This window comes from Cydia fagiglandana, chromosome 16 (assembly GCF_963556715.1).
Source record: "Cydia fagiglandana chromosome 16, ilCydFagi1.1, whole genome shotgun sequence".
NCBI lineage: Eukaryota > Metazoa > Arthropoda > Insecta > Lepidoptera > Tortricidae > Cydia > Cydia fagiglandana.
This window is the reverse complement of record NC_085947.1, coordinates 1,319,691-1,344,976: the sequence shown is the minus strand read 5'-3', so window position 1 is coordinate 1,344,976 and position 25,286 is coordinate 1,319,691. Positions and strand designations below refer to the sequence as shown.

The following is a 25,286-nucleotide window of genomic DNA, read 5'->3' as shown; positions in this document are numbered from 1 at the left end:
TCTTTAAACTTATTATTTCTTACGCTTAGCATTGTCAAATCATGTAATTGGGGTCGCATGGTAGTATCCTTAAATTTATCAACAAATATAATACATTTGCAGAAAACAACAACGATCACATAATCTACTACGACCCGATACCGGAAACCATCGAGGTGGATTTCAACAACCCCATCCATATAGCGCCGGAAGACACCCTGATACGGAAACCACCGCGACCTACCTGGGACTGATCACTGACAGAACACTGATAAATCACTGCCAGATACCAAACAGTACGGATCCGATACGGTCTTCAACAATCCGATACATATCGCGCCAGAAGACACCCTGATACGGAAACCATCGAGACCTACCTGGGACTGATCACTGACAGAACACTGATAAATCACTGCCAGATACCAAACACTACGGATCCGATACGGTCTTTAACAATCCGATACATATCGCGCCGGAAGACACCGTGATACGGATAGCACCGAGACCTACCTAAGACTGATCACTGACAGGACACTGACGGGCCATAATTTATGATCCCTGACAAATCACTACCTGATACCAAACACTACGGATCCGATACGGTCTTCAACAACCCGATACATATCGCGCCAGAAGACATCATGATACGGAAACCACCGAGACCTACCTAAGACTGATCACTGACAGGACACTGACGGAACATAATCTATGATCCCTGACAAATCACTACCTGATACCAAACACTACGGATCCGATACGGTCTTCAACAATCCGATACATATCGCGCCAGAAGACATCATAATACGGAAACCTCCGAGACCTACCTAAGACTGATCACTGACAGGACACTGACGGAACATAATCTATGATCCCTGACAAATCACTACCTGATACCAAAAAATACGGATCCGATACGGTCTTCAACAATCCGATACACATCGGAGCATTCCACGGGCTGTCCCGTACAAACGCATTTTATTTCCTGTGTTGCGACTTTTTTCTCGGGATTTAAAGCAGGCGATTATTTTTCTGTGCATATTTATGACCATTTGTCATAGAAAAGGAAACTCTTATACCTTTAAATGTTCAGAAACTTCGCGTTTGTACGTCAACTGTCTAGCTATAACGGTTCATAAGATACAGCCTGGTGACAGACAGACAGAGAGTGGAGTCTTAGTAATAGGGTCCCTTTGGGTACGGAACCCTAAAAAGTACATAATGTCTTTAAATTTTTAGATAAGTATTGAACTTATATTTCTACCAGTTATAGATTATAATGTCTGACTGCCTCGTTTTAGTATAAGATACCATTTTGTAAATATAAAAACAATATGTGATCAAAATTAGTATTTATTTTAGAATTTTATACTGTTACATAGTTATTTAAATTATATATAATTTACGAAACTGAATGTCTTTTGATACACAACATAATTATACCATCAAAGTCCTCAATATTTGGTTCACTAGTTTCATATATTTATTTCAGTCATAAAGTTATATTTCGTTACAAATTTGCGTGGATTTCAATTATTTTGATAAGCACCGCGTAGACAAAATTTCTTTAAAATACTAGTTCAGTCTCAATTTAACGAAATATTGTCTGTAAGGCCAAGGAAAAAGATGTTATACGTTTTCGCTTTCCGCCCAACTTTACGTACAATTACTATCATATTGGCACATATTTCCTTGGTTGTTTTTAGTGGTTTTTTGACATAGTCATTCACTTGAAACTGTAATGTACAGTCACCTGCAATAATATGTTACTATTTGGCGGCCGCAAAAATATGTGACACGCTCTTATGGCTCTACAAATAAGATCGTGTCAGATATTATTGCGGCCTTCGTTGTGTAATATATTATTGCAGGTGACTGTACCATGGAATCTACATTCCACGGTACATACTTGATAATATATAATATGGCTACTACTATATACTGCTAACAGACAGTATGACTTGAATAATAGAATAAACACCGGTCCAATTGCGAGTCAGACTCGCGCACGAAGGGTTCCGTACCATTACGCAAAAAACGGCATAAAAAATCACATTTGTTGTATGGGAGCCCATCTTAAATATTTAAATATTTGTTGTTATAGCGGCAACAGAAATACATCATCCGTAAAAATTTCAACTATCTACGGTTCGTGAGATACAGCCTGGTGAAGGACAGACGGACAGTGGAGTCTTAGTAATAGGGTCCCGTTTTTACCCTTTGGGTACGGAACCCTAAAAAGTAACAGAAGTACTAACAGAAGGTCCTAGTTTGCGCGGCTCGCATCGCCGCCGCCAACTTGTTCTGGTCGGTCAAGAAGTACTGCCACAGCTTGCGAAGACCCTGCTTGTCGCCATTCTGAAAACAACAATAGTAGATTGTTAATCAAGGGTGGAAAGTGATCCATTGCACCCGAGATATTTTGGCGCTCGAACGAAGAGAGAGCGCCAATAGTTCGAGGGTGAGATGGTTACTTTTACCCGAGTTAAACACTCTACTTTTCATTTCGACTATGAGGGAAGTCAAACACAAGAAATGTATGTTGATTATTGGTAATATTATCATTACATTACATTCATTCATTCAGTTTCACTTTTTTTAAGGCCAATACATTAAGGTCGTTTCAGATACATCCCAATTTAAGATCGGATTGTCTATGGTTTTCGATTTTTTTTCGATCAAAATGTAAACGGCGCAAATTTCAGTCATGCGGAAGCTAATATAAGAGCTTTTAACTGACCAATATGCTGTTGTTCGAAGTAAAAATAATAAAAAAATTACTTTCCACCCTAGGGTGGGAAATTAAATTTTCCACCCGGTTATCAGCCTATGAAAGGTGAACTTTCCGAACAGGAGAGATGAAAACACATTTAAAACTAACTAAGCGCTGGTGGCCTTAGCGGTAAGAGCGTGCCACGTGCAATCTGGAGGCCGCGGATTCAGACCCCGGCTCGTACCAATGAGTTTTTCGAAACTTATGTACGCAATATCATTTGATATTTACCAGTCGCTTCTCGGTGAAGGAAAACATCGCGAGGAAACCGGACCAAGCCCAATAAGGCCTAGTTTCCCCTCTGGGCCTGTACCAATTCCTGGGATTAGTTGCCAAGCGGACCTCAGGCTTCCATGGACCATGGCAAAATGCCGGCACAACGCGAGAAAGGACATTTAAAACTAACTTGATCATTCACATAAAACCTATAGCGGACCATCATACAAGAAAAATTGACAGTCTAAATTGAATCAATGGTGATACAAAATAGAATTCAATTTGTTTTGGCCACCGACGTGTTCCAGCAGATGGGAGCTTTCTCTAGTATTGTTATAGTGAGCTCTATCTACATGTAAACAAGGCTCGTTGTTCACGCCAAATCAACGAGAATCCATGGCTCGTTGTAATTAAAAGGTATAAGTAAAGTCAGTCAATTCATTCGTTCATTCATTCGTTGCAATGGACATTCATACTCCCCGTCGCATCGCCCTCTTCTATTCGATTCCTCGTCGCGAGCGGACGCGTGCCCGGGGCGCGGGTCGGAGCTGACGGGTCAAGTCAGCTCCGCCATTTTGTCCTCAGTATAATTGTCTTACATTATGCCGCGGCGGCCCTTAGTTAACAAGTCAGTAGTTTACGTATTAAAATAAGATGTATCGCTAGAGTTAAGTTCAGTTAATATAATAGTTCAGTAAATTCAGTGCCTTTCAATAACGACGTCACGTGGTCCTAACCCTGAACGGGTTCTATCCTCATCACAGCCGCTAGGGCAGCGACTGTACGTCCCGCAGCTGGCAGGAGAGCTGGAGTCGTCAGCGGAGCGCAGCGATGGCACACTCGACGGCCGGTAGCTGGTCGTCGCAGCCACGTGTCTCCAGGTCAAGAGTATACGGAAGGCTAAGTACTAGATCATAGGAAAGATAGCTGGGGCAGCTCCTATAGTACATGTGTACTTGCGCGCCAGGGAAGCGCCAGGAACCCATGTTGGTGGCCCATGTTTAGAGTAAGAGAGACGAGAGAGAGAGAGAGTAGCTGACGCAGCTGCCCGCCTTTGTCGTCATCATTTATGGTGGCTCATCCGGGGATCTAGGATTGCCCGCCTTTGTGCCAATCATTTTAGGTGGAACCCATGAGGGACCGGCTTTGTCCGCATCATTTTGGTTGCCCATGAGGGGACCGACCTTTTGTACGCATCATTTTGGTGATCCCATGACGGGGAATGAATCAGCACGATCAACGGAATGAATCAGCACGAAGAAGAAGAAAAAGAAGGATCAAGAAGTAAAAAGAAGGTAACATATCGTTGCGATATTTCAAGGTTAGACACAACGCCGAGGGTCATCGACGCTCGTCTACGAAGGAGAAGCACCGGAGCGGTCGCAGGAAGAGAATTCATATTCTTATTCATCATATTTATTCATATTTATCAAGATTAATCAAAATTTCAAGAAATCAACGCAGGTCGTGCGCGGTAGGCGAAGAAAACGGCTGGTTACGTAACGCAGCGCACGCGTCGCGTCGGCATTTCATCGGGTCAACATAATCATCGCGTCAAAGTAGTCATCGTGTCATCATTATTTCATTTGCCGTTAAATTCAGTGCGTGCGTACGGTGCTCGAGTGCGGATTTACGAGCAAAAGTGAAAAGTAGATCATAAAAAAGTGCGAAGTCAATTAGATGGGTGCCGGCCATCTTTAAAATCGGAAAGTGCGTTAGACGATGAGAGCGCTCGCAACGCCACCTTCCGGTTAGTTCGAGTCATCGTATCCGTTCAACCGCGGATCGTTCGGTCAACCGGTCACGGGACTCACTCATCAGCTAAAGACTTTAAGTGCTTATTTCATTCGGTCAACCATTCATTCATTCTTCATTTCATTCATTCATGTCATTGTAACTGTCAACTTCAAGTTGTAAACATCGATCTGTATTGATTGTTATTTATAATCTCATATTCATTTGAATGGATTTAAATTGTTTCAAGTTAAATTCAGAGTGAGTTGAAAGTGTGTAAACTAATCATATTCATTCATTAATAGGAAATAAATACTCGTAAGTATTTGTAACAATGTCTCAAGTTAGTTCAAGGTCATATTAAAAATACGTCAACGTCAAATTATAGGTTATCATTCGATCGCGGAGATTGAGTTGTTGTATTTCAAGTAGATTGAGACATTGTTATTATTGTAAACAAAGGAATGCAGCTGTGTTCAAGGAATGCACGCGTCATCAAACTCAGGTGAGTTAGACTTGTTTACGATTATCAGTGTTATGTTTCAATTGGAGTTTTATAGGATTGGTCTTCCTGTTATTTATTCGTACGCCGTAGGTAGATTTACGGGTCGACGGGTTATTCTCAGAATGGTGTTCAATTGTTGTTTACGTTTAGGTTGTTCAATTTATAGGTTAGTTAGTACCTAGGTATATTCACATCACGCGGTTAATCAACGATCATTGTTAGATATTTATATTGTTCTGTCTATTGTAGTTAGTAGTTGTCAGATTCGTCATTCATATGAAAGTAAGTGAGTAAATTGGTAGATTTACGTTTAGTTTTAAATCATAGTAAGTAGGAACTTATATTCAGATTTCAATTTAATTGTTGACTGAGGGTCAAGGTTTGCAATATAACGGGAATCAATTCAAGAGCTGGAGAAGTATAACAGCTGTCATTGAGTTGTCAAAACTTATTAGTTTTAATAATGTTTCAGAGATTGCGTGTCAGAATAAGGATGTTGTTCAAGGAACAACGCAGCAGCCACTTGGAGCAATGCGGCAGTCACTTGGAGTGTTGCCTGTTGCCGACCAGGAGTTGCTGGCCGAGCAGTGGAGTGAAGCAGGATGTGCCACCTGCGGTGAATGGGGGAGCAGATATCTGTGCATCTGGTCAGGCGCGGAGGCCGACGCCATCAGCAATGGTCCTGGCAGTGGACCAGGAACCGAGTATCAGGTGAATCTGTTACCGTATTACGCTCATGCTGCTCGAGTGATAGCAGCGTTCAGTAGTGTGTCCGAGATTGTCGGACCACTGGTGTTCTCGAAGCGGAGGACCTGGTCAAGGAACGCAGGTGCTTATTTCTGGTGCCTATGCTGTCATTGTGCACTGGATTGTATGGAGCGCGACTGGTGCGCTTATTGTCAGTTGTTGGCGCATAGCTCATTGCTGAACGACGGGAGCAGAGGTCACGTCACGCCACGCCACGTCAAGTACATCAATAAGTCAAACCAGGGAAAGCGGTCACTCAATTCAAATAGGTAATCATTATCAGGCTCTAGTTCCGGAGGAGGAAACTTAGAGGACGAGAAGAGCGAGGCCTTCTCACAAGTCGAATCAGTAGGTCAGCTGATCGGCTAGTTATATAACGCGACCTGGGGTAGGTACGCGCGCGCAAGGAGCGCTATCAAATGTTTCATTCGTTAGATCTATGGGATAGATAGTCAATGGTCAATGTGTGAAGCACACTTGAATAGTCAATTATGTTCAATTTCATAATTATGTATTCATCATTAGCGTAGTAGCTATCTGTATGAGTTAGCAAGGAAATACCTTGTAGCAAGCAAGCTTGAGGATTTGATTGGATTGTCATAAGACTCAGGATGTGGACATCCTTCTGGGAAAATATGTGTTCAATTATATTTCACTGTTTCAAGGATACTCACTGACATTCCAGGTGTTGAGAACGACAGCACCTGCTTCGGCCAAGTCTGATGGAAGTCATGCAGACTCGTCCATCATCATCATCAGCGTAGCAGGAGGACTTCAGTCAAGGACAGCAGTCTCCATGCGGCCTGACTCGAGGGAGTCTTGGAAGTTGGAAGGTGGAACCGTCCGTAGGACAGACGGAGCACCCCAGCAGACCACGAAAGAGAAAGGTCGTATACTTTCATTATTAAAGGCTTGCCTAGAGGCAAAGATATGGACAGCTGCCGCTGCTGGCAGACAGACCCAGCTTGGCGATCCCAAAGCCCTCGCCATACTCTAGATTCATTCATTGGAGGCGGAGCTTACCTAGAACCCAGTTTATCGCAGAACAGGGACAGTTCATGTGAGAGATGAACTACTGAAGTGTGTGTATGTTGTGGTCAGATTATGTCAGTCATCATCGAATGTCAAGGATGTCAGAAATGGATATTTGCAACGTATGTTGCTGCCGCTAAGTCAAGCAATGGAAGTATATTCGATTGCCGAGGGAGCGACGAATATGTACTCCGTTCTACATTCACTAGCGACGGAATCGTGAGGACACGAACCATTGGATCATATGTTCACGAATACCTACAAGGAAGTTGTAAGGTTTTGGGACATATTGCATTCGCGTGGGAGGACGGCTGCGGAAATGCAATCAGCTGTTGGTACAGCAGGTTCATTGAACTCAGTAGGTCACGACTCAAATAGGATCGTCATGTTTCAAATGGGACCTTGCCCATTTATATTAATATTTCAGCATAATCATTTTGGATTCGTCGATGCGACGTCAGATTTATCGTGTAGTCTGCGATTGTATGTCATATTTCAGATTCAATGCTACAGTTCAAACCCGCTAATGGCAGATTTGACCTTCTACTAGTTTAGAGTAGTCGTATCAATATGCTCACTCAGTCAAAGCTTAAAATTGTATTTTTCATGTGTTTAGATACCGGGAAAGTACATCTCAGGCTAGTGTCGCCGCTGAGCTTTGAGGTTGTCGCTGTGGTGTTCACACGGTTTGTCATTCGACGAGGGTGCCCACCCTTCGTCGCATCAATACAGGTACAAGGTTCAATTTAATTTATTCGTTCACTATTATTCTTAATTACTTTCAATGCCAGAATGTCCTTGTAAGGACACTAGAATGTTCGTCACGTTTTCAACTCAACTCTCATTCCAAGCTATTTTCAACTGATTCTGTAATCAATTATAATTGCTTCAATTATTTCAATGTTAACATAAAGGTGTGCTCATATGACTTATGTTAATTTTCAATGTGTGTTCATGAACTATGAACTGTCACCCCTTCCTAAGCATAGAAGCTATGTTAATTAGAGATTCAAGGGTGCTAGAATATCTTGTCAAATTAGTCAATTTGGAATTCAGAGCGGTAAGACTAAACCGACTCATTTTCAACTTTTATGTATTAGCTATAAAGTATAGTACCTTGTAAGGAATAGTTCATAAGTAATTTCTTTGGTTTCATTGCTCAATGTTTATGTATGTTTCATTGCTCATGTTAAGTATGTTCTTCATTCAATGGTAGATCGATTTCATTTTTCAATTAGTTTCATTGATAAATTCAATTGTTTGTAATCATTACTAGGTACTGATTGCTCTATCATGTGTCAACTTGGTCACTTTATATTATGTCATTTGTTTATGTGATCATCATCATTGTATTATCAACAAGTTAGGGTAACTTTTGATAAATGCTCATGTAATCGCTCAACTTTCGGGGCCGCCCCGCAGGAATGTTCACGCCAAATCAACGAGAATCCATGGCTCGTTGTAATTAAAAGGTATAAGTAAAGTCAGTCAATTCATTCGTTCATTCATTCGTTGCAATGGACATTCATACTCCCCGTCGCATCGCCCTCTTCTATTCGATTCCTCGTCGCGAGCGGACGCGTGCCCGGGGCGCGGGTCGGAGCTGACGGGTCAAGTCAGCTCCGCCATTTTGTCCTCAGTATAATTGTCTTACATTATGCCGCGGCGGCCCTTAGTTAACAAGTCAGTAGTTTACGTATTAAAATAAGATGTATCGCTAGAGTTAAGTTCAGTTAATATAATAGTTCAGTAAATTCAGTGCCTTTCAATAACGACGTCACGTGGTCCTAACCCTGAACGGGTTCTATCCTCATCACAGCCGCTAGGGCAGCGACTGTACGTCCCGCAGCTGGCAGGAGAGCTGGAGTCGTCAGCGGAGCGCAGCGATGGCACACTCGACGGCCGGTAGCTGGTCGTCGCAGCCACGTGTCTCCAGGTCAAGAGTATACGGAAGGCTAAGTACTAGATCATAGGAAAGATAGCTGGGGCAGCTCCTATAGTACATGTGTACTTGCGCGCCAGGGAAGCGCCAGGAACCCATGTTGGTGGCCCATGTTTAGAGTAAGAGAGACGAGAGAGAGAGAGAGTAGCTGACGCAGCTGCCCGCCTTTGTCGTCATCATTTATGGTGGCTCATCCGGGGATCTAGGATTGCCCGCCTTTGTGCCAATCATTTTAGGTGGAACCCATGAGGGACCGGCTTTGTCCGCATCATTTTGGTTGCCCATGAGGGGACCGACCTTTTGTACGCATCACTCGTTTTACAGAGGAGTACCCCCCGCCGGCCTCGGCCACTTTCCTCTCGGCCTGCTCCATCGTCTGCTGCAAGTTGTATGTCATGGTGACCAGAGGTGTTCCAGCAGTTGGGAGCTTGCTCCAGTATTGTAATAGTGGGCTCTATCTACATGTAAACAAGGCTCGTTTTACCTTGACAGAGGAGTACCCCCCGCCGGCCTCGGCCACTTTCCTCTCGGCCTGCTCCATCGTCTGCTGCAAGTTGTGTGTCATGGCCGCGACAGAGGTGTTCCAGCAGTTAGGCAGCTTGGTGCAGCCGTCCCAGATGTAGTTGCGAAGTGGTAGAGTATCTTGTTGGCTGAAAATATACAAAAAAAATAGTTTTGTACCTACAGGAAATAGGAATAAACACAGACTTAAATATACCCTAGATGACGCAAATGCATCTACTTCGCGTGTCCGAACCCAGACCAAGCGTCGAGGTTGGTCGTCGCTATTGACATTCCACGCGCGCCAGTTGTTGCAGCCGGTAGTCCGTAAAAAATTAAAAAATTGCTCTTTGCGTGATAATTTACTGCAACAGCCTAAAAATTGCAAGCACCCAAGGGCAAGGACATATTTCCTATCAAATGTAAGTAATTTTAAAATTATATTATGCGTAAATTAATTTTAAAACATTTTATTAAGATTCCAAATTGTGAGTCCAATAATATACCTAAGTAACTATAGATTAACGTTACAAAACTATATTTACATTACATTGCGCGTTTACTTTGAGCGTTTGGTCTGACGTTGTGAGTTAAGAAACGATGAATATCGGAACTAGCGATACTGTCGCTCATCGCTTCGACTTCGTGGTACAGGCCGTTCATCATTCGTCTGTCAAATTTAGCGACTAGTGTTGTTCGTTCTACCGATCGCTTCTAATAATCGATTTTAATCGATATCGGACATATGAATGATATTAACTATTAAAAAACTTACTTGGAGCTACCAAGTAAGTTTTCTTTTAAGCGGTTGTTGCGTAAGCATTTGCTAAAACAAGAGTTCGAATAATATCCATCATTATTATATTTATAGTATGTATTGTATAAATATGTAGTAGTTTATATATATTTTATTTATCTATGTAGTTTATATGTATAGTTTGCTTTTTTTTATTCACTGAATAAGTATATTTCTCTCTCTGCACCAATTGTAGATGTCTGTTTGGCCCTATGGTTGACTGGTAGAGAATGCCATTTGGCATTAAGTCCGCCATTTGTACATTTTTGTATATACTTTGTGCAATAAAGTTTAAATAAATAAATAAATAAATAAAAAAAACTATTAGTAGTTGTTGTTGATAAAAAAAATCATGTGCTAATTTTACATGACACCTTAAAAAAGAAGGGTAATTTAACCACATACTATTATATTAACATATCTGCCTATACGTTTAGTAGGGTTATACATTTCTATTGTGTTAAAAAAACTTTCATTATTTTTGTTTTCCATATGATCCAGTCAAAGATTTTGAAAATACCAGTTTCATTGAAGGAAAAAGTTGGGAAGGTCATTCGTCTGTTTTTATCATTCATCTGTCTTTATCATTCGTCTGTCAGAAAATCGATGTCATTCATGACAATCGATTAGTGATTTTTGGCGTGGTTCGCGGGGGAGTGGGGAGTGAACGAGCGAGACCGCAGATATAAAATCTACGAGTATGAGCAAGACAGTTGAATCGTAGAGGGCAGAGGGGCATTGGTGTCTTTGAATCGGTTAGGATTTCCCATCACTAAATTGCGGCTGCGACGTCACAGTAGGTGGTAAAAAGACGGCACGCTTGGTTTCAATACAAATCGTGACATTTGCTTCATCTAGGGTATATTTAAGTCTGTGGGAATAAATGAAAAGTGGAAAAATTCACTGCCTTGGGTACAGAATAAATAATATTAATAGGTACAGAAGACTCACTCTGTAACAAAACGCGTCTGTTACGATCAGGACAGATATGGCCGCTAGGTGGTGACAGCGCCACGCGCGCTCATGGCTAGCCACCAAAATTGGTGTGGAACGGATGTACTTTTAGCTACCTGTTGCAAAGCGGCGAAATTGTGGAGTGAGCCACGCCTGCCCTGGGATGGTACTTGGACCCACGACTACTGGCAGGTGCTTTGCCATCTGAGCTACCTACCAAGACCGTGTCCAATACAGCGAATATTTCCACCATAGGGAGGCTCTAGCGACATCTACCGTAAAAATCTATTAATTAATTTAGGAAATAGGAAATCATCGCGGTGAGAATAGTACGAAGGGTGCAGGTGCTTTTATTTATTTAATATATTTATTTCGGATAACAAGATCCATACATTTTTATAGTTACATTACATATATGTACATACCTAATACAATAAATAAAATAAAATAAAATAAAACTTTGGGGCAGTCATCACAATGATATGGTTGCTGATCAGGGGTCGGAAACCGGTATATGCTCCATACAAAAATACCGGTATTATTACGTTCGGTTTCGTTCTTTGGTTTATTATTCCATTTTTAGTGAGACAATCTAATAATACGAAGTTGTTACCTAAATATATGACTCAGTCCTTCGTACAAATCATATAATAATTCAAAATATTGGGCTATTTCGGGGTTTTAAAAAATACCGGTTCCGAGCCCTGGTGCTGATCGCCTAAAATCAAGAAAAACACCATGATAGAAAAGAAAGACTAATTCTAATAATGCCTAATTAACTTATTTAGAAAGGTCATATCACAGTCGCTTTACAATTACCTTGGGTCAAATAGAGACGTAAACGTATTTTTTTGCCGTTTTTTGCATAATGGTACGGAACCCTTCGTGCGCGAGTCCGACTCGCACTTGGCCAGTGTTTTTTCTGCTTCGGTCACATGCCAGTCGCTTTTGTAACAATCTAGAACAATTCTAGATATTTCTGAGTAGACCCTAGTAAATAATTTTATTTTTCTTTGAACTTGGCTGGACACGCTACAGCGTGTCTAGATATACTTACAAGTTAATACAACTTTGTTCCCTATTCTCATAGCTCTCATACACAGCGTCTCTTAAGGCGAGGATGTCCGCTCTCAGCTCACAATAATTCTTATTCAGCAGTAACGAATCATTGGACTTGACGTTGAGAATGACCCGGAGTGTGTCGAGCAGTTGATCTGACGAGTCGAGACGGCGCTCGCAGCATTCCTGCTCGAAGCATATCTCGTTCATTGATTTCTGGAATTGAAATAATATTTTATTTCGTGCGAGAACTTCGCCTTAAGGTTCGAGTTATCGAGGTTCCACTGTAGTTTGATTACATGAATAATGATAACATTTTATAGTCACAGTTCTATAAATATGTAATAAATAATTACTGGTTGTTAAAATGGTAAAAGTTTGTTTGGATTATTGATATAAGAACAAAAAAGCATAAACTTGAATAACCCTAATCTCCCGCAACCAAATCTTACAACACTTGAACTCCTTTTCAAAATCTTGACATGCAATTTTTCTTGTCTTGCTAATAAGCCTTATGGCTTTATTGTGTAGTTTTAGAGTCTACCTTTGGTTTCCATCATCAGATCAGCTCATTGTCATCATAATATTGTATTGTCACCGGTCTTTCATAAAAATCATAGGTACTTATACCAAATATAAATTCTATAAGACGTCAAGAAGTTGTTTTAGTTTAGTTCCCAAGATTAGACAGAGTAGATTTAGATAGGTACTTACGATCCTGTCAGCAGCCGCGGCACTTTCAGACGTATAATACTCTTTCAACTGACTAGTCAGTTGCAAAAACTCCTGAACGTTGCGCAAAGCCGCGCGCAGACAGTAGTATAGTGTCCGGTCGAGACACAAGGCCTGCTGCGACACGTCGAGGAGGTGGCTTAGGTCCGAGTGGATTCGTCTGTGAAAAAAAAATACATTCTATAGTTCGTTTTTTTTTAACATTAGAAAGAACTTGCATGAATGTAAGCGATCTTGACATGTCTTTTAATTGAAAAACGCTTTTTTAAACTCAGTAACTATTACTTCTGAAAGCAGAAGAATATAAATGATCGTATTAAATTCATAATTGTTACATATTTGCCGTAACTTATTTTTTAAACGTGTTTGTCAATAAAAAGACACATCAAGATTGTTTAACTTATTTCTAATGCTAAAAAAACGAAGTATAGTAGGTAAATATATTAAAATTCCGTAGTAATTTTGACTGCCACAACTATTTAAAGCAACAGGAGAGTAATAAGGAGATGTAAAATATGCCCAAGAACATACACACAAAAATTATAATAGTTATAACTAGCGACGCGCCCCAGCTTCGCACGGGTTACACATACCCTCAACAAATTATACACTTAAACCTCCCTCAAGAATCACCCTATTGATAGGTGAAAACCCCCCGTTTATCACGAACATACATACACACTGAAATAAACTGAAATAAATGTCATATACTAATTGTAAGAAAAAGTGACCAAGGCCTCCAGTGCCCCAGGCCACAGAGTAATAATAGTAATAGGTACAGAAGACTCACTCTCTAAAAAAAAGGCATCTGTCACGATCAGCACAGATATGGCCGCTATAGTTCGTTTTTTTTAGCATTAGAAAGAACTTGCAAGAAGGTAAGCGATCTTGACATGTCTTTTAATTGAAAAACGCTTTATAAAAATATAAAACTATTACTTATGAAAGCAGAAGAATATAAATGATCGTATTAGATTCATAATTGTTACATATTTGCCGTAACTTATTTTTAAAATGTGTTTTTCAATTAAAAGACACATCAAGATTGTTTACCTAATTTCTAATGCTAAAAAAAACGAAGTATAGGTGGCGACAAAGCCCAAAATTGGGGTCGAACGGATGGACTTTTAGCTACCTGTAGCAAAGCGACGAAATCGCGGAGTGAGCCACGTCTGCCTAGGCCGGAATAGAACCAGCGTACTCAAAAAAAATTCTGAAAATAATTAAATTTGTTCTAATACTTCTAATACATACACACAAACAGACAGACGCGGTAAGGGACTTTGTTTTATAAGGTGTTGTCATGCTAATGTGATTTGTAGCTAGTTATAACAGTGCCCTGTTTATCAAAAGCTTGTAACATGTAATACAAGTGGAAGTCCCTTTCTAACAAAAGCTGTCAAAAAGGGACTTCCACTTCTATTACAAGTTAAAAGCTTTTGATAAAACTGGCACAGGTCTCCAAAACAAGCCTGATGTAAGCCATTTACTTACTCTCTGACAGTCAGAGCAGACCTCGCGGTGGTCTCGGCCGCTAATCTGGTACGGCCTTCGACAAACTCCTTGACTGCATCTTGTATCTGCTGATCCAGGATAGGCTCTTCTTGTTCAAGGTCTAAGGCTGCTTGCTCTTCTAGCGATAAATGACTGTAACAAGACAATAGAATTGTTTTATTAGGGTTCCGTACCCAAAGGGTAAAACGGGACCCTATTACTAAGACTTCGCTGTCCGTCCGTCCGTCCGTCCGTCCGTCCGTCCGTCTGTCACCAGGCTGTATCTCACGAACCGTGATAGCTAGACAGTTGAAATTTTCACAGATGATGTATTTCTGTTGCCGCTATAACAAAAAAATACTAAAAACAGAATAAAATAAAGATTTAAATGGGGCTCCCATACAACAAACGTGATTTTTGACCAAAGTTAAGCAACGTCGGGAGGGGTCAGTACTTGGATGGGTGACCGTTTTCTTTTTGCTTTTTTTTTTGCATTATGGTACGGAACCCTTCGTGCGCGAGTCCGACTCGCACTTACCCGGTTTTTTAGTATAGGTTCCATCGAAAAGGCAGTGGGTTTTTGTGGTTTTTCAATAAAAGAGCGTAATCATCTTAAAGGCCGGCAACGCGCTTGCAACCCTGGTGTTGCGGGTGTCCATGGGCGGCGGTAATCGCTTACCATCAGGTGATCTGTCTGCTCGTTTGCCTCCGATATCATAAAAAAATCGTTCTTAACCCTTTAACAGTAAAATTTTTAAGCGGATTTATATGCCAATGTACTGTTGTGATTAAATGACAGAGCAAAAGCGAAGGTTTCTATTTCAGACTTTGAACCTGCGACCTTTGTGTGCGACCTTGCGCGTGTGTGTGCGCTAAAATGTTGGAGCCTCACACGCACACGTCACGCAAGCGGTGTGCCGTCTCTCATAAGGATCTGTATACTACAACGCCGCACGCGCACGTGCACGTCACGCACACGCAGCCGGTGTGCACAGGCCTTTAAGCTAAGCGGCTGTCAGGGCTACGTCGGCTACTTTGATTTTGGAGCGTAAGATGTAATTTCTGATTCTGCCAGTCAATTTGACACCAAGAATACTGCGCTCCATCACTCTCTTAATAGCCTCATGGGAGTTTTAAAGTTAAAAATACTTACGCTATTCTACTGGGATGTACGTTTTGGTAGTTGGCAACTAGAGCCAGTTTCGCTTGTTCGCCTGCCAACTCCGTCTTAGCATCTATATACGCCAACGCTGCGCTGGATAATCTGAATTAGTAAAAAAACATAATATGTATTAACATATTTTTTCCTTATATACCTACCCAAAAGAGAATATTTTTTATTCAAACGGTCAGCCCTTTCAAACTAATCAAATCAAATCAAATCAAACTAAGTACAAAAGTGATGACTCAATATTATCTAATGCCCTATTCACTCTTGCTTCAAGAATACATAAATCATATTATATTTGTATATCTCTGGGAGAGAATTAAATTTAGGAAAGAGGGCAATAATGTTAGATACTTTCTGATACTATTAACTGAACTGTAATACCTTTTCATTACACAACAATTTAGAGGACTTTAATATTCATTATACAAATGTTTAGCAAATTATAATAATAAATTGTTACCTCTCTCCCATAACAGAAGCTTCAACCAAAGCGCACCGCAGATCCCCATCAGTGACGGCATCATTCTGTCTCTTACTGAACTTGCGGGACACGTACAAGTCGAAGTGGGATGCGTATAGTGTCTGCGCTTGCTTGTAAGACTCAAAAGGACCAAAGCTGAGAAACTTTTTTGCGATTTCCTGAAATGAAAACGAAAAATGAAAATAACGGCAACAGAAATACATCAATTGTGAAAATTTCAACTGTCTAGCTATTAGCGTCGGTGTGTGGGCTGCGCAAGTTGTTAAAAATCTGCGAAACGTATGTCTCAGATCATGGACTTAAATATAACGCAACCAAGAGCCAGTTCATGGTGTTTGAGTGCGGTCGCAAGAAGACAATGGAAGTTCCTGCCATTTGCCTCAATGGTACCCCTATAGATAGAGTGGACCATTTTAAGTACTTAGGCCATGTGATCGCGACCGACCTCAAAGACGACCTGGACATGGAAAGAGAACGAAGGGCCCTGTCGGTCAGGGCGAATATGATCGCCCGCAGATTTGCTAGGTGCTCTAAAGAGGTGAAGGTCACTTTGTTTAACGCGTTTTGCACATCCCTCTACACCTGCAGTCTGTGGGCGGCGTATACGCAACGGGCACATGGGGCCCTTAGGGTCCAGTACAATAATGCGTTCCGGGTGTTGATGGGGCTGCCTCGTTTCTGTAGCGCATCAGGGATGTTCGCGGCGGCGCGCGTGGATTGTTTCTATACTACCATGCGTGCACGCGCAGCATCCCTGGTGCGCCGTGTGCGTGGCAGTCCCAACAGCATCCTTCGCATGATAGCGGAAAGGGTTGACTGTCCCTACTTGTTACACTGTGAGGGATTGCATTCCCCCATCAGTGTTGTTTTGTTTTAAAAAAAATAACCCTGTACCTACTAACCCCTTAGTGTGTAAGCTTTACTAATAAAAATTGTGTCCATGTGTTACACGTAATAAATAAATATTCATTCATTCATTCATTCATTAGGGAATGCAATTCGGTTATAACCGTAACCGAAATAATCGGTTATAACCGAATATTTTGACAAAATTTCATAACCAAATATTGGAAAATGGAATAACCGGGTACGGTTATTTTTGGTTATTTATTTATGACTTAAATTCTATGTTTCTATCATCTAATGACTACAAAATCCTGCCTTTTTTGGCTGTGACGTCTGTGACTATAATTTTTGCCATTCTTGTACTTTAATAATGAAAATATACCAAATTTACTTCCCTTATTTATGAAATATTTTTATTGAATATTGTATCACCTTGGAGGTCATATTTTACTCTTACTGTATTTTGTGTGCTTTATTGAAAAATAAATAAGTCTTCATTCACTCACATTCCCTAATACTGTAGGTACCTTTATTTTCGTATTTTTTTACTCACTTCATTGTAAAATTATCATTTTTGTTGAAAATAACCGTAATAATCGGTTACAGTTATTTTAAAGCAATATTCGGTTATTTTTCGGGCATAACCGTAACCGAAACCGGTTATGAAGATTGGCCGGTTATTGCATTCCCTACTACCCATACAACCATTTCCAGTCGCCGTTACGACGCGGTGTAGACACATCTTGTGTCGACACCGTCTGTTTCGGTCACAATTCCAGTCGCAGAGTCGTCGCTGTGTCGACACAGTTACCAGAAATGGGGAAGGGTCGACACATGACACAAAGTGACATAAAGTGTGGTCGCCGTGTGCACACATTGTTACTAGTTTGCGACTACTTTATGCCAAAATCATTCGTTCATTCGTTCATTTTGTTCCTGTCAAATGGAAACTGTCAGATGGAAAAATAGTTAAATAAAAATAAGTGACATTAATACGCCATCTCTAAAACGGATTACAAGACGTAATTATATATTGTTTGCATTTATATTACAATAGGACTTAAATTATTATGGGGAATTAAACTGCTCGAGTGATTTGATAAACTAAGTGTAATATAATCAACGCGCCACCAAATTGTTTTAGTTTAGCCGGAAATGAAATTGTTTACTTCTCAGTGCCTGTGTTCATAAATATATTATTTGATGCATTTTTAGTACTTCGATGCGTATACTATACTTAAATAACAGAAATAACGCTTTACATACTACGAAACTTGTTAATTATGATGTATAAATATGGTTTAAGGCTGAGAAATATTGCAGTCACAAAGTAGTCGCAAATGTTTCGACTTTGTGTCGACTCTGTGTAGACACATGACACGCGCTGTCAAAAGTAATAACAAAGTTATTGGATTTGCAAAATGGCTCCTTGTGTTCATTTGTTTTCAGATATTCTCAAAGTGTAAAAATGCCGTGGTCAGAGATGGGACTTAATAGATTAACTGTTTATTCGACTAATTAATGGAATAAAAAAAGTTAATCCTCAAATTTTAATCACGATTAGTTTAGTCGACCGAACATAGATTGAAATTAAATTAATCTGAACATTAATCGAATAAATTATCGATTAAATCTCGGTTGGAAGTTGACAGGGGGCCATTTATGTACGTAAAAATAATAGAAATGTCTTGCATGCAGATGGTAGCCAAACACTTTGTCATAAAAGTCGAGATGGGTGTCGATTTATAGCTTTTAGGGAGTGCCGATTTCGAAAATGATGACCATTTAGGAATCCAAAATGGCCGCCATGCACTGTGTCATAAAAGTCGTCATGGATGTCGTTTTATACGTTTTAGGGGGCCCCAATTTTGAAAATGATGACCATTTTGGAGTCCAAAATGGCGGCCATGCACTATGCCATAAAAGTCGTCATGGGTGTCGTTTTATAGGTTTTAGGAGGCGCAGATTTCAAAAATGATGACCATTTTGGATTCCAAGATGGCGGCCATGCACTATGTCATAAAAGTCGTCATGGATGTCGTTTTATAGGTTTTAGGGGGCCCCGATTTAGAAAATGATGACCATTTTGAAATCCAAAATGGCGGCCATGCACTATGTCATAAAAGTCGTCATAGGTGTCGTTTTATAGGTTTTGGGGGGCGCAGATTTAGAAAATGATGACCATTTTGGATTCCGAAATGGTGGCCATGCACTATGTCATAAAAGTCGTCATGGGTGTCGTTTTATAGGTTTTGGGGGGCGCAGATTTTGAAAACGATGACCATTTTGGATTCCAAGATGGCGGCCATGCACTATGTCATAAAAGTCGTCATGGATGTCGTTTTATAGGTTTTAGGGGGCCCCGCTTTCGAAAATGATGACCATTTTGGAATCCAGAATGGCGGCCATGCACTATGTCATAAAAGTCGTCATGGGTGTCGTTTTATAGGTTTTGGGGGGCGCAGATTTCGAAAATGATAACCATTTTCGATTCCAAAATGGCGGCCATGCACTATGTCATAAAATTCATCATGGATGTCGTTTTATGGGTTTTAGGGGGCCCCGATTTAGAAAATGATGACCATTTTGTAATCCAGAATGGCGGCCATGCACTATGTCATAAAAGTCGTCATGGGTGTCGTTTTATAGGTTTTGGGGGGCGCAGATTTCGAAAATGATAACCATTTTCGATTCCAAAATGGCGGCCATGCACTATGTCATAAAATTCGTCATGGATGTCGTTTTATGGGTTTTAGGGGGCCCCGATTTAGAAAATGATGACCATTTTGTAATCCAGAATGGCGGCCATGCACTATGTCATAAAAGTCGTCATGGGTGTCGTTTTATAGGTTTTGGGGGGCGCAGATTTCGAAAATGATGACCATTTTGGAATCCAAAATGGCGGCCATGCACTATGTCATAAAAGTCGTCATGGATGTCGTTTTATAGGTTTTGGGGGGCTCCAATTTTGAAAATGATGACCATTTTGGAATCCAAAATGGCGGCCATGCACTATGCCATAAAAGTCGTCATGGGTGTCGTTTTATAGGTTTTGGGGGGCGCAGATTTAGAAAACGATGACCATTTTGGATTCCAAAATGGTGGCCATGCACTATGTCATATAAGTCGTCATGGGTGTCGTTTTATAGGTTTTAGGGGGCGCAGATTTCGAAAACGATGACCATTTTGGATTCCAAGATGGCGGCCATGCACTATGTCATAAAAGTCGTCATGGATGTCGTTTTATAGGTTTTAGGGGACGCAGATTTCGAAAATGATGGCCATTTTGGAATCCAAAATGGCGGCCATGCACTATGTCATAAAAGTTGTCATGGGTGTCGTTTTATAGGTTTTAGGGGGCCCTGATTTCGAAAATGATGACCATTTTGGAATCCAAAATGGCGGCCATGCACTATGTCATAAAAGTTGGCATGGGTGTCGTTTTATAGGTTTTAGGGGGCCCTGATTTAGAAAATGATGACCATTTTGAAATCCAAAATGGCGGCCATGCACTATGTCATAAAAGTCGTCATGGGTGTCGTTTTATAGGTTTTGGGGGGCGCAGATTTAGAAAATGATGACTATTTTGGAATCCAAGATGGCGGCCATGCACTATGTTAAAAGTCGATATGGATGTCGTTTTGTTGGTCATGGTAATCATTTTCGAAATCTGCTCTTCCTACACACCAACACCTATAAATCAACATCTATGACGGCTTATATGACAAAGTGCACGGCAGACATCTTGGAATCCAAAATGGTCATCATTTTCGAATTCTGCACTCCCTAAAACCTAAAAAACGATATCCATGACGACTTTTATGACAAAATACGTAGCCGCCATCTTGGAATATAAAATGATCATAGTTTTCGAATTCTGCACTCCCTAAAACCTATAAATCGACATCCGTGACGACGCAAGTTATCTTTATTTTCAGATCTAACAAATTGCTACAGAATACAAAGGACAAAAAAAGAAGCGAGGAGGTAATGAAACAAGCAAAAATACAGATGATTCCTCGACGCAATTGGATGCTTCTTAAATTGTGTCCAGATTTTTTTGTCATAAAAGTTTTTATTTTTCACATATTACTCTCACAAGATCCGTGACATTTCGACCTTGTAATTTTTTAAGTAAATGTTTTTGTTTATCTATGAGGATCTCACTAGAATAATATAATCAAGGTATGTTTATATTTGATGATTGAAATAGTAACGCAAAAAAAATATTATATTTGTGTTTATATTCCTGTCGAAGACTTTTATTTTTCCTTTTCCTTCTACACAAGTTTGGTCAAGTAATAAGAATTTAGGGCTCTCAATTTTATTTTGACTTCTACAACAGTAAAGCTACGAGGCCATGTTTGGTATCGTTTTCGTATAAATGCGCAGTACCAAATTTAGTTATGGTATCACATTGACACCATTCCAAAGTAAAAACATATAAACTTACTTTCTTTTAAACTCCTCTTCACGCTTAAACTGCTGAACAGTTTTAATTTAAATTTAGTACACATATATTTTGAGTCCCGAGACAGGACATAATAAGTTATCTCAAAAATCATCCTTTAAAGGTGTGAAATGAGGTGTAGGGGGGAATTCAGAATTGACTTCTTGAAGTTAATACTGTTTAAGTTTAGGTTTGAAGTCATGTTTTTTTTATCATTTTTAACTAAATCAAAGATGTAGACCATCCCAAATTTAATATAAATCGGTTCAGCGGTTATTGATTTCCCGTACAAATTTCCACGCCACTTTTCACACCTTCAAAAGGTTGCTTGGTTATAAGATCTATCCTATGTCCTGTTCCAGGACGCAAACTATTTCTATACCAAATATCAACGAAATCGGTTCAGCGGTTAAGCGTCAAGAGGAGTTTAAAAAAAACCGGCCAAGTGCGAGTCGGACTCGCGTATTAAGGGTTCCGTACATTAAGTCCGACGCGCGCTTGACTGCACATGTCTAATAGGTTTTCCTGTCATCTATAGGTAAAAAACTATTTTGTGTATTCAGACGGACAGACATACAGACGCACGAGTGGTCCTATAAGGATTCCGTTTTTTGCTTTTGAGGTACGGAACCCTAAAAAGATTTTTTTTAATTTTGTGGAATGGTGTCAATGTGATACCTTAAATGGATTCAGCAACCCAGATTTATACGAAAACGATACCATACACGGCCTAGCACCTTCACTGATGTAGATATATCAAGATAATATTGAGAGCCCTAAATAAACTTTCAAGAGCGGATATCTCAAAAACTATTCAACATATCGAAAAAATTGACTGAATAAACTTGTAACAAATTAAATTAACTTTCATTTTGTATAAGTGGCCATGTCGCTAAGATGCATAGTTTCCGAGATATAATCGAAAAACCGGAAAATGGGACCTTCAAAGCCCCCTCTCTTCCCCCCACTCAAGGGCTACGGCCGGGGACTTTTGATATGTTCACCTCCTAACTTGTCCAAACCAAGTTACAGAGTCAAAAATTGTGTTCCGAGCATTTCCCTCTACAACGTTTTGGAGCATTCGTTGGCTGACCTAAGTAGCTTATTGCATTTCTTTAAAAACTTTTCTGTAAAAGGTTGACGGGTGTTGGGTGTTTATATGGTTTTCATTTGCATCGCCCATGATGACTTACTAGAATTACTTACGAGCACACGAGACACTAATAGTAGTTTGACAAACCTTGGTTTTCAAGAGGTATTTTATATTGACATTTGCTGTCACAAATTTTCTGTCAGATTTAGTCGCAAACCGCACGCAAAGTGCACACAAATGTGTCGACACCTTGTTACGGAAAAGTGTACACACGGCGACGACACTTTGTTTCGAAACAATTCTAGACACATTGTGTGGACTCTGTTACGACACATCTGACATTTAGTTACCACTTTGATGATTCTGCGACTGGAATGGTTATATGGGTAGCTATCAAGGTTCATGAGATACAGCCTGGTGACAGACAGAAACATGGACAGATCGACAGCAGAGTCTTAGTAATAGGGTAGGGTAGGGCCTCGGCTAGTCTGTGGCCATGAGTAAGCCCATTCATAATAAAAAAAAAAAAACCCAAACTATAGGACTTTTATTACTCACTTTATCCCCATGTGCGTTGCTGTACAAACTCAAACTGTCAGCAATTACATCAACCACGCCATCTGTCAGCGTCTCAAGTTCTCCAGCCAATGAGACACATTCTTCTGCTGACGCTGCCTCATCCTGCGCTAGCTGGTGCTGCGCTGAGTTTAGCTTGGTGATCTCTCGACTTAGCTCTTCTTTTGCCAGACTGAAACATTCAGTTCAAAAATTTATATATATCTATTATACCCTTTTATTCTGAGTTAAAATATGTCTCTAAGCTCAGTGTGTCGCTTGTCGAAGGCCCTCTAGCTCTTTCCATTGGGGTCTGTCGTGGGCCACTCTTCTCTAGTTCGTTAAGAATTTAGGCAGGTAAAACAAAGAAACACAAACAGATTACAAGGTAGTTTTTTTCTCATGTGAAATATCAATTGATATTTACCCATTACTTCTTCTGAAACATGCTTAAACTATGTCTCTATATCCTAGATACTAAAATGGCAGTAGTAGTAAAACACTTTATTGTACAAAAAAACAAAACAAAACAGGAAAAATAACATTCGTCATTAGTACAAAGGCGAACTTATCCCTTAAAATGACAGTATAATGCCCCAAGGCAGGGGTGCGAAACTCCTAACTTCGGTCAAACTCGGCTCCGCTCGGCTCAGCATTGCTCCGAGCAATTTTTAGGGTTGGCACCACTTGACTTCCTTTTGCGTGCACGAGCACAGATAAGATAATCACTTGATTTTTGACAGCCCTAAATAGCCGAAAGGGATAGTGCCATATATTAGAAAGGGACAGCATGATTCGACCCCGAACCACTGTCAATCTTCAGTTTTGTAGGAAGTTTCCTTTCTGTATGGTAGTACTATTAATTATTCTGTGCCCAAGGCAGGAAGAAGGAAGGAGGCAAAGAACCAAGCAAATGGAAAATCACTGTAGACGAGGCCAAGACCCGTAAAGGCTTGCAGCACCATAAGAAGTAAGATTTCCCTGTGGGATATGGTGGGAAAAGCTCTTGAGTAACTGACGGATCTTCTCTTGGGGGTGCACAGAAAAATCCCTATGGGGCAAAGTGTATCCGCAAGGGCCCCCGAAAACAATAAGATAAGATTTCCCCAATTTGTCCAACCATTCCATCAGAAAACACGGTGATGGGGTTTAAGAAGATGATAGGAAATACAAACAGAGATCTGTAAAACTATTCAAAGGTATGAGTGGGACTAAACTTCAAATTCAGAGCCTCGTGATGTGGTTGTGACGGAGGCCCTTGTGAGTGGAGCATGCCAACACTAAAAAATATATTTAATATTCGATGTAATGACATCTAAAAATACAAAACCAAAATACTCACTCATTCTTCTTAACAAGATCCTTAACAACAACCTCATGTTTCTCCAACATCTTCAGCCTCTCATTCTGCATCTGAACATCCATCTTGGCCGCCTGCAGGGACTCCTGGTCTCCGGGTAGGCAGAGACCCGGGAACTCTTCTTGTAGTGAGGATATGTAGCTCTTCAGGTCCTCTGGAGATAAGAGGTGCTGCTCGATTTCTGCATATCTATTTGAAAACATCATAATTATTTATTTTTTAGGGTTTTATAATATCTAGTCGCCTATGAAAAGGTGTCTCAACTTTCTTACATATTTACAAATCTTACATATTTTTCCACATAAATATACTTAAATTCGGTTGTTACATGGAAATTAATAAAGGAAGTGTTGTTTACCTGTATTTTTCACGAGCAGTTAAAGCATTGGAGTGATCCAAACTGTTATAAAGCCACTGTAAAATGCCAGAAAGCTCGGGATCATTGAACATCCATTCAAACGACTTTCTGTCGCTTTCTACTTCCAAACTTTGGAGGAAAGGCAGGAATTCTTCGTCACTTATGTAGTTTAGCGGGTTCATAGTGTAAATAAACAGTTTTTATCATGTAACAAGTAAAAATTCGCCAAGATTAGACGCAAAACCGTTGGAATCTTCAAATGAAATGTTATGTCAGTGTCAAGCTGTCATCTGTCAGTGTCATAGACGCGAGGTGTATTTTTCTTTGTATTGTCGGTCCAAATTGTACAATACTTATAGCAAGCAGGAATAAAATTAATAAAGTCAGACCGTGAAAAGTCTACAGCGATTTTGATAGCCTACGCAGTGCAAGTGTCATTTTAAACGTCAAACTTCTATGAAATTATGACGTATAAATAACACTTACACTGCGTGGGCTATCAAATCCGCTG

At 40.3% G+C, this 25,286-nt stretch overlaps 3 protein-coding genes across 3 annotated transcripts in view; 2 read left to right on the top strand and 1 right to left on the bottom strand.

Annotated features, from left to right (window-relative positions):
- Window positions 1-1,386, top strand: part of LOC134671711 (A disintegrin and metalloproteinase with thrombospondin motifs 16-like) — a 78,187-nt gene extending 76,801 nt beyond the window's left edge. The window contains exon 18 of the mRNA XM_063529543.1: window positions 103-1,386. Within this exon, the coding sequence (XP_063385613.1) occupies window positions 103-233 (131 nt within the window). The 3' untranslated portion in view covers window positions 234-1,386. The remainder of the gene's footprint in view (window positions 1-102) is intronic.
- Window positions 1,387-2,207: 821 nt separating this feature from the next.
- On the bottom strand, window positions 2,208-25,042 carry LOC134671695 (uncharacterized). Its single transcript, XM_063529524.1, has 10 exons — window positions 24,776-25,042; window positions 24,400-24,606; window positions 23,061-23,250; window positions 16,093-16,271; window positions 15,615-15,725; window positions 14,462-14,614; window positions 12,950-13,127; window positions 12,234-12,451; window positions 9,410-9,575; window positions 2,208-2,334 (listed from the first exon to the last, which is right to left on the bottom strand). The coding sequence occupies exons 1-10, from the start codon at window positions 24,955-24,957 to the stop codon at window positions 2,230-2,232; spliced, it is 1,689 nt and encodes a 562-aa protein (XP_063385594.1). The 5' UTR covers window positions 24,958-25,042; the 3' UTR covers window positions 2,208-2,229.
- LOC134671704 (uncharacterized) lies at window positions 4,644-8,790 on the top strand. Its single transcript, XM_063529536.1, has 2 exons — window positions 4,644-5,204; window positions 5,677-8,790. Exons 1-2 carry the CDS (start codon window positions 5,183-5,185, stop codon window positions 6,222-6,224), a joined length of 570 nt encoding a protein of 189 aa, XP_063385606.1. The 5' UTR covers window positions 4,644-5,182; the 3' UTR covers window positions 6,225-8,790.
- Window positions 25,043-25,286: the final 244 nt, after the last annotated feature.

Excerpts from the sequence above, each read along its gene's own strand:
- LOC134671704 (XM_063529536.1), top strand. The coding sequence starts at position 5,183 with ATGCACGCGTCATCAAACTCAG. Across the intron at positions 5,205-5,676 it reads GCACGCGTCATCAAACTCAG|AGATTGCGTGTCAGAATAAG; the intron begins GTGAGTTAGACT and ends ATAATGTTTCAG.
- LOC134671695 (XM_063529524.1), bottom strand. The coding sequence starts at position 24,957 with ATGAACCCGCTAAACTACATAAGTGACGAAGAATTCCTGCCTTTCCTC. Across the intron at positions 23,251-24,399 it reads GATCTTGTTAAGAAGAATGA|TCTGGCAAAAGAAGAGCTAA; the intron begins GTGAGTATTTTG and ends TGAATGTTTCAG. Across the intron at positions 9,576-12,233 it reads GAACAAAGTTGTATTAACTT|CCAACAAGATACTCTACCAC; the intron begins GTAAGTATATCT and ends GTATATTTTCAG.